The sequence below is a fragment of the Heliangelus exortis genome, unplaced genomic scaffold (assembly GCF_036169615.1).
Source record: "Heliangelus exortis unplaced genomic scaffold, bHelExo1.hap1 Scaffold_297, whole genome shotgun sequence".
In the NCBI taxonomy this organism is placed as follows: Eukaryota; Metazoa; Chordata; class Aves; order Apodiformes; family Trochilidae; genus Heliangelus; species Heliangelus exortis.
The window spans coordinates 12,501-22,359 of record NW_027285974.1 but is presented as its reverse complement, the minus strand read 5'-3'; the positions used below and the strand labels follow the sequence as shown (position 1 = coordinate 22,359).

The following is a 9,859-nucleotide window of genomic DNA, read 5'->3' as shown; positions in this document are numbered from 1 at the left end:
TGTTCTGTGTCCCCCCCCCCCACCCCCACGGATCTGTGTCCCCCCCTCCCCCGGTTCCCGGTGCCGGTTCCGGTACTGACTGCGGGGGGTGCGGCCCGGCAGCCCCATCTCGGGGGAGAAACTCGGCATCCGCAGCGGGTCCGGTTCCGTCTCCGCATCCCCCAGGTAGCGCCGCGCCAGGTGAGCGCCCATAGCGACACCGGGACCAGAACCGGAACCAACCGGAACCGGAACCACCGAGTAACGGAACCACCGGGAACGCGAAAGCTTCGGGACGGGGAATTGGGACCTGCCCGGACCTGAGGCGGGGAGGACAGGGAGAGCCGGAAGTGACGTGTTCCGCCCCGCCTTCTTCCGCTCTGGAGCATCGAGGCGGGGGGCTGGAGCGGCTCCTCGGCCTCTGGCGCCGCCTGGCGGGGGGGAGGGGCGGGAAGCGGCCTCGAGGGGGACTGGGGGGGGTCTCAGGGGGTTGGGGGGGCTTGGGGGGGGCTCAGGGGCTTCAGGGGGGGTTGGGGGGGGCTCGGGGGGAATCTCAGGGGTTTGGGGGGGCTTGGGGGGGTCTCAGAAGTTGGGGGGACCTTGGGTTGGGGGGGTCTCAGGGCTTGGGGGGGTCTCAGGGGTTGGGGGGTCTCAGGGTCTGGGGGGGGACTGAGGGGGTCTCAGGGGGTTGGGAGTGGTTCTCTTTTTAGGAATTTGAGGGGATTTTTGATTTTTTTTATTTATTTATTTTTTTTGAGGGATTTTTCTGCTCTCCTGGAGACATTTTTGGGGGGGTGGGGGTCACAAAATCAGGGGGATTTTTCCTTCTCCTTCTCCTTCTCCTTCTCCTTCTCCTTCTCCTTCTCCTTTTCCTTCTCCTTTTCCTTTCCTTTTCCTTTTCCTTTCCTTTTCCCTTCTCCCTTTCCTTCTCCTTTCCTCCTCCTCTTCCTTTTCCTTTTCCTTTTCCTTTTCCTTTTCCTTTTCCTTTTCCTTTTTCTTTTTCTTTTTCTTTCTCCTTTTCCTTTTCCTTTTCCTTTTCCTTTTCCTTTTCCTTTCCCTTTCCCTTTCCTTTTCCTTTTCCTTCTCCTTTTCCTCCTCCTTTTCCTTTTCCTTTTCCATTTCCTTTTCCATTTCCTTTTCCATTTCCTTTCCCTTTCCTTTTCCCTTTCCCTTTCCCTTCCCTTTCCCTTCTTCCCTTTTCCTTTCCTTTTCCTTCTCCTTTTCCTTCTCCTTTTCCTTCTCCTTTTCCATTTCCTTTTCCATTTCCTTTCTCCTTTCCCTTTCCCTTTCCCTTTCCTTCCCTTCCCTCCTTCCCTTTCCCTCTTCCCCTTTCCCTTTCCTTTCCTTTCTTTCCTTTCCTTCCTTCCCTTTTCAAGTTTTTCCTTTCCTCTTCCTCCTCCTTCTCCTTCTCCTTCCCTTTCCCTTTTACTTTCCTTTTCCTCTTCCTTCTCCTTCTCTCTCCTCTTCCCTTTCCTTCTTCCTCTTTTTCCCAACTTGTACTTCAGGCTCCGCAAGGGGTGGGTGAAGCTTTTCCTGACGGGATCTTCCCAATCTTCTGCCAGGAGGAAATTCCTGTCCAGGAGCTGAGCAGCTTCCTGCCAATTCCGGAAGCACTCGGGTCCCACCCTCTGGATTTCCTCCACAGCATTCCAACAATCACCTCCCCGTTGGGCTTTCAGCACCACCACTGCTGGCACCTCCGAGATGGAAAACTCTCCTCCAGCTCCCTGAAAAATGGGAAAAAAAAAAAAAATGGAATTCTGGGCTGCTGGGGGGGGGGGGATCCTCACTCCTGGGAAATTCCCAGGATTTTCCTCCAGGTCTCCTTTGAGAATCCTGACCCAGGAGGCCTCGAGGGATCCCCCCTTCCCTTTTTTTCCTGATTTTGGGAGACTCCCTCGGGCCACAGGGACAGAAATCCTTGGGAATCCAGGGACTGGAGCAGGAGAAGCTCGAGGAAGTTGGGATTGGATTTTTGGGGGGGACTTTTATTGGGTTTCCCAACCCCCGGAGGGAACCCCCAGGGAGAGGGGGTTTTAAATGGATGGAGAAGAAGTTTGGGATGGATCTGAGGAAAAAATTCCAAAGATTTTCTGGCTCTGGTTGTTCCCAGGAGCTGTGGCTGCTCCATCCCGGGAGGGGCTGGAGGGACCTGGGCTGGGGGAGGGGTCCCCAAGGGATGGGGATTTGGGGGAGATGATCCCTAAAATCCCATCCAATAATTCCATGATTATTTAAATGGGAAGAGGGAGGGATTTAGGTTGGAAATTGGGAATAAACTCTTCCCCAGGAAGGTGCTGAGATCCCCAGAGAGGAGCTGGGAGCCTCATCCATCCCTGGAAGTTCTTTGATCCAGGATGGATCCAGCCTGATCCTGGGAGAGGGGGGGACTGGGGGAGATGATCCCTAAAGTCCCTTCCAATAATTCCATGATTTTTCAAACGGGAGGAGATGGGGATTTAGGTTGGAAATTGGGAATTCTTCCCCAGGAGAAGTGGGGAGATCCCCAGAGAGGAGCCGGGAGCCTCATCCATCCCTGGAAGTTCTTTGATCCAGGATGGATCCAGCCCGATCCCAAGGGATGGGGATTGGGGGAGATGATCCCTAAAGTCCCTTCCAACCTCAGGATCTTTATCCCAATGGGAGAAGGGGGGAATTTTGGTTGGAAATTGGGAATAAACTCTTCCCCAGGAAGGTGCTGAGATCCCCAGAGAGGAGCCGGGAGCCTCATCCAACCCTGGAAGTTCTTTGATCCAGGATGGATCCAGCCCCATTCCGGGAGAGTGGGATTGGATTGGGGGAGATGATCCCTAAAATCCTATCCAATAATTCCATGATTATTCAAACGGGAGGAGGGAGGGATTTAGGTTGGAAATTGGGAATAAACTCTTCCCCAGGAAGGTGCTGAGATCCCAGAGAGGAGCCGGGAGCCTCATCCACCCCTGGAAGTTCTTTGATCCAGGATGGATCCAGCCCGATCCCGGGAGAGCGGGGCTCGGATCCGGATGATCCTGGAGATCCTTCCCAAGGAATTCCCAAGGCTGGGAATTCCCCGATCCAACAGAACCCCCCGGGAATCACCTTTTGAAGCTGTCCCCGAAGGGCAGCGCCAGCCAGCGCCGGGGCATGGACCTGAGGAAATTCCCGCTGCTCTTCCCGGCTCTCATCCGGGAAACGTAAACCAGGCCGAGCTGGGAAGCTCGCTCCACGTAGAACTCGTCCGTCAAACGCAGGAAAAAATCCTTCAGGAGGGGCGAGAAGCGGCGGCACCGCGGGCACCGCCCCGACCCGAAGTAGAGCAGCAGAACTTTGTTCTCCAGGGCCCGGTTCAGCTCCCGCTCCGTCTCCACCTCCTCCTCCTCCCGGTTGGACACCAGGACCCTCCCGGTGAACAGGGAAGCCATGGGGGGGCGGAACCGAACCGCGAGGATGGGCCGGACCCGTGGGGTGGTTCGGTCCCGTGGGGGTGGTCTGACCCGGTGGGATGGTTCGGTCCCGTGGGGTGGTTCGGCCCCGTGGGGGTGGTTCGGCCCGGTTGGCTCGGTCCGACCCGGGTGGGGTGGTCCGGTCCCGTGGGATGGTTCCGCCCCGTGGGGTGGTTCGGCCCGGTAGGATGGTTCGGTCCCGTGGGGTGGTTCGGCCCCGTGGGGTGGTTCGACCCGGTGGCTCGGTCCGACCCGGTGGGGTGGTCCGGTCCCGTGGGATGGGATGGTTCCGACCCGGTGGGACGGTTCGATCCGGTGGGGTGGTCCGGTCCCGTGGGATGGTTCCGCCCCGTGGGGTGGTTCGGCCCGGTAAGATGGTTCGGTCCGTGGGGTGGTTCGGCCCCGTGGGGTGGTTCGACCCGGTGGCTCGGTCCGATCCGGTGGGATGGTCTGACCCGGTGGGATGGTTCTGTCCCGTGGGATGGTTCGGTCCCGTGGGGTGGTTCGGCCCGGTGGGATGGGGATGGTCCGACCCGGTGGGACGGTTCGACCCGGTGGGATGGTTCGGTCCCGTGGGACGGTTGGGATTATCCGGTGGGATAATCCGGTCCGGTGGGACGGTTCTGTCCCGTGGGATGCTCCGGTCCGGTGGGATGGTTCGGTCCGGTAGCTCGGTCCGGTCCGGTGGGGTTCGGTCCTGGTGTTGGGGCGCGTCCCCCCTCCTGTGGGTGCCTCTAATCCCGGATTCCCGGCAAATCCGGTCAAGCCGCTTAACGGGGGCGGCACCGGCGGGACCGGGCGGGGGGGCCACGGGGCCACGGGGAGGGGCGGGAGGAGTGCGGGAACCGGGACCGGGTGGTGTGCGGGGACCGCGGGAAACCGCGGGAATCCGTGGGAAACCGCGGGAAAACCGCGGGGAAAACCGCGCGTTGCAGGGATGCACCGGGGATCCCGGTGTCAGGATCCCGGTGTCAGGATCCTGATGTCCCCCCTGTCCCCCATGTCCCATCCCCCTGTCCCCCCATTCCCGTGTCCCCTCCTCCCGTGTCCCCATCCCGATGTCCCCATCCCCATGTTCCCCTGTCCCCTTATCCCCATATCCCATATCCCATCCCCCTGTCCCCCTGTCCTTGTCCCCCCTGTCCCCCTGTCCCCATATCCCATCCCCCTATCCCCCCATTCCCCTGTCCCCATCCCCCATATCCCATCCCCCTGTCCCCATGTCCCCCGTGTCCCCTCCCCCCCTGTCCCCATCTCCGTGTCCCCATCCCCCTGTCCCCCTGTCCCGATGTCCCCCCTGTCCCCATCCCCATATCCCATCCCCCTGTCCCCACGTCCCCCCGTGTCCCCTCCCCCCGTGTCCCCTCCTCCCGTGTCCCCCTCCCCCTTGTCCCCAGTCCCCATCCCATATCCCATTCCCATGTCCCCATCCCCATATCCCTCTGGTCCCGATGTCCCCACGTCCCCCGTGTCCCCTCACCCCCGTGTCCCCTGTCCCCCTGTCCCCATCTCGATGTCCCCCTGTCCCCATTCCCATATCCCATCCCCCTGTCCCCACGTCTCCCGTGTCCCGATGTCCCCCCTGTCCCCATCCCCGTGTCCCCATCCCCCCTTGTCCCCTGTCTCCATCCCCATATCCCCCTGACCCGATGTCCCCACGTCCCCCGTGTCCCCTCCCCCCGTGTCCCCATCCCCCTGTCCCCCTCCCCCTGTCCCCATCTCGATGTCCCCCCTGTCCCCATCCCCGTGTCCCCATCCCCCTGTCCCGATGTCCCCCGTGGCCCCTCCCCCGTGGCCCCTCCCCGCCGTGGGCCCCTCCCCCCCGTGGCCCCTCCCCCCGCGGCCCCTCCCCTCCCCTCACGCGCAGACTCCCGCCTCTCTCTCTCCTCTCATCCAATCCGCGTTGGGCTCCTTCCCTCTCAACCAATCAGCTCTCAGCTTCCCCCTCCCGCTCCCCGCCCCCTCAGAGCTCCGCGCGGGGCCGCGCCTCAGGCAGCGGCGGGAGCGGGGCCGGGGGGGCCCCCGCAAAACCCCCGCAAAACCCCGCAAAACCCCGCAAAAACCCCGCAAAACCCCCGCACCATGCACCCCGCCCGGGCTCTGCGCCGCCTCCCTGGGCTCCCTGGGGCTGCTGCGGCTGCTGGGGAGCGCCCTGGCCCTGGAGCTTGGCCGCGGGCCTCGGGGTCTGGTTGGGCGGCGGGGGGTGGCGGCTCCTGAGGTTGCTGCTCCGGACGGCGCCCCGGGACCTCTTGTGAGTGAGGGGGGAGCTGGGGAGGGGGTGGGGGGCGAGGGGCTGAGCCGTGGGGGGGGGGTGGGGAAGGGGGTGAGGAAGGGGCTGCAGGAAAGAGGGGGGGGGGGATGGGGGGGGTTGGGAGTTGTTAAACTGGGAGGGGGGTTGGGAGGCAGAAATCCCGTGCTCAGGTTGCCCCGAGGGAGCCGGGGTTGCCCCAGCCCTGGGGGGTGGCTCAGGTAAGGCTGGAGGGGGCTTGGAGCCATTTTGGGGGGGGGGCGGGGGAAGGGGGGGGGGTGGGGGGGGGGGGGTGAGGTGTCCCCTGAGGGAGCTTTGAGGTGCCCCCCACCCAAACCAATCCCTGAGGTCCCCCCCTGCACCCTGGGCTGGGAAGGGAAGGAGCAAAGGGACACGGGGAGGGGGGGGCAGAAGGTCCCCAAACCCCCCACAAGGGTCCCCAAAACCCCCTCAGGGTCCCAAAACACCCCCAGGGGCCCCAAAGTGTCCCCAAACTCCACCAAGGAGCCCCAAAACTCCCCCAAGGGGCCCCAAAGCCCCCTCAGGCTCCCCAGAACCCTTCCCAGTGTCTCCAACCTCCCCAAAGTGTCCTCAGCCCCCCCCAAAGTGTCTTCAAAACCCTTCCCAGTGTCTCCAAAACACCCCCAGGGGCCCCAAAACCTCCCCCAAGGAGCCCCAAAACTCCCCCAAGGGGCCCCAAAATCCCCTCAGGGTCCCCAAAGCCCTTTCCAGTGTCTCCAACCTCCCCAAAGTGTCCTCAACCCCTCCCAAGTGTCCCCAAACCCCCGCAGAGTGTCCCTCAAAACCCTTCCCAGTGTCTCCAAAACACCCCCAAGGAGCCCCAAAACTTCCCCAAGGGGCCCCAAAACCCCGTCAGGGTCCCCAGAACCCTTCCCAGTGTCCTCAACCCCCCCCAAAGTGTCCTCAAAACCCTTCCCAGTGTCTCCAAAACACCCTCAAGTTCCCCAAAACCTCCCAAAACACCCCAAGTGTCACATCCCCCCCCCCATTCTTGCCCCCCTGGGCATCTTGGGGGGGGTTTGGGACCCTCAGGGTGTGAAAACCCAGGAGTCCCCTTTCTCCCAGGATGTTTTTTCCCCTCCCTAAGGATTCCTCTTGAATTCCCTGAGGATTTTGGGGCTCCTGCCAGCTCTGCTGGGGCTGTCCCTGGGTTTTGAGGAGCTGTTTCCTCCTGGGAAGAATGGCAGAAAAATCAAGTGAGGGGAAGAAAAGCCCTCGAGGTGTCTGGAAGGGGCAGCTCAGCCCTGAAAAAGGCTCCTCTGTTCTCAGCTTGGCACTGGGAGAGCCCCTGAGCTCTGCCAACAACTGGAGCCTTCCCTTCCCCCTCCTGAGAGCTCTGGAGGGGTTTGGAAGTGCTAATATTAAACTGGGGATTCATCCAAAGCTTTCTTGCACAACAATTTCCTGCTTAAAGGGTGGAAAAATCCCATGTTTCCATCTCCCCAGCTCCAGGAAGGAAAAAGGGGATCCCTTGGACCCCCCTGTGCTAAAACTTTGGCAGTTTGGGGGTAAATCCTGAAATAAAAGTGATTTTTTTGGAGCTGGGGGAGAGAGGGAGAGGCTCCTCCAGGACAACCTCAAGGAAATCAGGTGGAATTCAGACAACTCCTGCTGAGCTCTCCCTTGCAGCTGCTGCCCCAGGAGCCTGGAAATAATTTGTGGAAATTAAAGGAGAAAAAACCCTGCAAAAAGCCAAAAACTCCGAGGCATTCTCAGAGGGTCTTTGGCACTTGGAGACTCTGATCTGGAAGGCTCTAAAGTGCCCCCCAAACCCCCAAAACCCAGTTTTTTTTTTGTTTTTTTTTTGCTTCCTGCCTGGGGAAAAGCAGAATTTGGCAAATCCTGCAGTGGGAGGGGGAGGCAGAGCCCCCCCAGGAGCTGCTGTTTCCCCTCTGCCCTTTTCTTCTGGGCTGCTTGGCTCAGGGGGCAGTGGGGAAGGGGCTGAAATGTGGAGCACAGGAGGGGGGGGGGCTCTGTTCACCACATCATTTTGGGGAGAAAAATCCCACTTTCAGCTCCCTGAGGAGCTGAGGTGTCGGATGGGGGGGTCCCCACCTCCCTCCTAGTGAAGACTCGTGCTGAAAATGACATTTTTCCCCCCTTTTTTTTGTTTTTTTTTTGTGGCTTTTCCAGCGGCCTCTTCGTGCTGCTCCGTGTCAAATCCCAGCTGAGGAGGCACCAGAAAGCCAGGAGCACCATTCCCAAGATTTTTCAGGATGTTGTGAGCAGGCACCCGGATAAAGTGGCCCTGATTTCTACGAGGCCACTGGGGAGCACTGGACCTTCAGGAGGTTGGATGAGTTCTCCAACTCCGTGGCCAACTTCTGCTCCCAGCAAGGCTTCCTCCTGGGGGACGTGGTGGCCATTTTCATGGAGAGTCGCCCCGAGTTCGTGGGGCTCTGGCTGGGGATGGCAAAAGTTGGGGTGGAGGCAGCTCTCATCAACTTCAACCTCCGTCTGGACTCCCTGGTCTACTGTGTCACCACCTCGGGGGCCAAAGCCCTGATTTTTGGGGGGGAGTTGGCCTCAGGTGAGTCCCTGGGGAGCTTTGGTACCCAGAGGAAACAAATTCTCAGCCTTGGGAAGGGACCCTGAGGGGAATCCAGGTCCAAACCTCCTCTCCCTGGGGTCTCACCCCTTCCTTGGGGTCTCTCTGGGGTCCTCACCCCCTCTCTGGGGGTCTTTCTGGGGCTCCCAGCACCTCTCTGGGGGTCTCTCTGGGGTCCTCACCCCCTTTCTGGGGTCCTCACCCCCTCTCTGGGGGTCTCACCCCCTCTCTGGGGAGCTTTGGTACCCAGAGGAACCAAATTCTCAGCCTTGGGAAGGGACCCTGAGGGGAATCCAGGTCCAAACCTCCTCTCCCTGGGGTCTCACCCATTCCCTGGGGTCTCTCTGGGGTCCTCACCCCCTCTCTGGGGTCCTCACCCCCTCTCTGGGGGTCTCTCTGGGACTCCCAGCACATCTCTGGGGGTCTCACCCCTTCCCTGGGGTCTCTCTGGGGGTCTCACCCCTTCCCTGGGGTCTCTCTGGGGTCCTCACCCCCTCTCTGGGGCTCCCAGCACATCTCTGGGGGTCTCACCCCCTCTCTGGGGGTCTCTCTAGGGTCCTCACCCCCTCTCTGGGGTCCTCACCCCCTCTCTGGGGGTCTAACCCCTCTCTGGGGGTCTCACCACCTCTCTGGGGTCTCTCTAGGGGTCTCACCCCCTCTCTGGGGGTCTCACCCCCTCTCTGGGGTCTCTCTGGGGGTCTCACCCCCTCTCTGGGGGTCTAACCCCTCTCTGGGGGTCTAACCCCTCTCTGGGGGTCTCACCACCTCTCTGGGGTCTCTCTGGGGGTCTCACCACCTCTCTGGGGGTCTCACCCCCTCTCTGGGGGTGTCTCTGGGGGTCTCACCCCCTCTCTGGGGGTCTCACCACGAGGCAGCTTTTTCTCCCAGAAGGGAAATTTTTCTTCCACGAGGCAAATTCTTATTTTTTTTCCTCCTCTTACCCCCTGCCTCCCACCACTTTTTGTGCTGCAGGACAGCTCTGTCAGGGGGTGCTGGCTCTGCACCCACCCCTGCCCCCTCCCCATGGTTTTTTTTGGATCTAATTCCCTTTTTTCCATCTTTTCCTCGATGCCAACCTTGGGTTGTTTGCAGATTGTGCTGGGATCAGACAATTTCCTGCAGTTTTTTGGTGGCCCTGGGTCAGTCTGAGCCTGCAGGTGTTGTCTGGGTGGGTGTCACCTGGGGCTTGTGAAGCTTCCTCAGGTTCTGCCATCACATTGGGTGCTTTGGGTTTTTTTTTATTTTATTTTTTATTATTTTTTTGCAGCAATTTCTGAGGTGAATGGGATGTTGGGGAAGAACATGGCCAAATTCTGCTCTGGGGACTACAACCCTGAGGTGGTTCCTCTGGAAACCCAACACCTCGACCCCCTCCTGAGCACTGCCTCCAAATCCCCTCCAACTTCCATCCCAGCCAAAGGTTTAGATGGTAATTTTCTCCATTTTAGGGCATTTTTATCAAGGATTTGGGAGTTTTGGGGGTAAAGTGTGGGAGGGCTGGGCTGGGTGACAGCAGAGAAGTGAGGGGGGGGGGGGGGTGAAACCACCACACTTTGGGCTCAGAAATAAAAAAAAGAGAGAAAAAAAAAAAAAAAGTTCTGCTTCCAGGCAGCTCTGGGTTAAATTCCTCAATATTTG

At 60.1% G+C, this 9,859-nt stretch overlaps 2 protein-coding genes across 2 annotated transcripts in view; one reads left to right on the top strand and one right to left on the bottom strand.

Annotated features, from left to right (window-relative positions):
• Positions 1–1,575: 1,575 nt before the first annotated feature.
• Positions 1,576–3,463, bottom strand: NXNL1 (nucleoredoxin like 1). Its single transcript, XM_071732691.1, has 2 exons — positions 3,047–3,463; positions 1,576–1,693 (listed from the first exon to the last, which is right to left on the bottom strand). Exon 1 carries the CDS (start codon positions 3,381–3,383, stop codon positions 3,057–3,059), a length of 327 nt encoding a protein of 108 aa, XP_071588792.1. The 5' UTR covers positions 3,384–3,463; the 3' UTR covers positions 1,576–1,693; positions 3,047–3,056.
• A 1,709-nt stretch (positions 3,464–5,172) lies between these two features.
• Positions 5,173–9,859, top strand: part of SLC27A1 (solute carrier family 27 member 1) — a 12,476-nt gene continuing 7,789 nt past the window's right edge. Inside the window, 5 exon segments of the mRNA XM_071732689.1 lie at positions 5,173–5,544; positions 5,546–5,655; positions 7,807–7,927; positions 7,930–8,203; positions 9,489–9,650. Coding sequence (XP_071588790.1) covers positions 5,173–5,544; positions 5,546–5,655; positions 7,807–7,927; positions 7,930–8,203; positions 9,489–9,650 — 1,039 coding nt within the window.

Excerpts from the sequence above, each read along its gene's own strand:
- NXNL1 (XM_071732691.1), bottom strand. The coding sequence starts at position 3,383 with ATGGCTTCCCTGTTCACCGGGAGGGTCCTGGTGTCCAACCGGGAGGAG.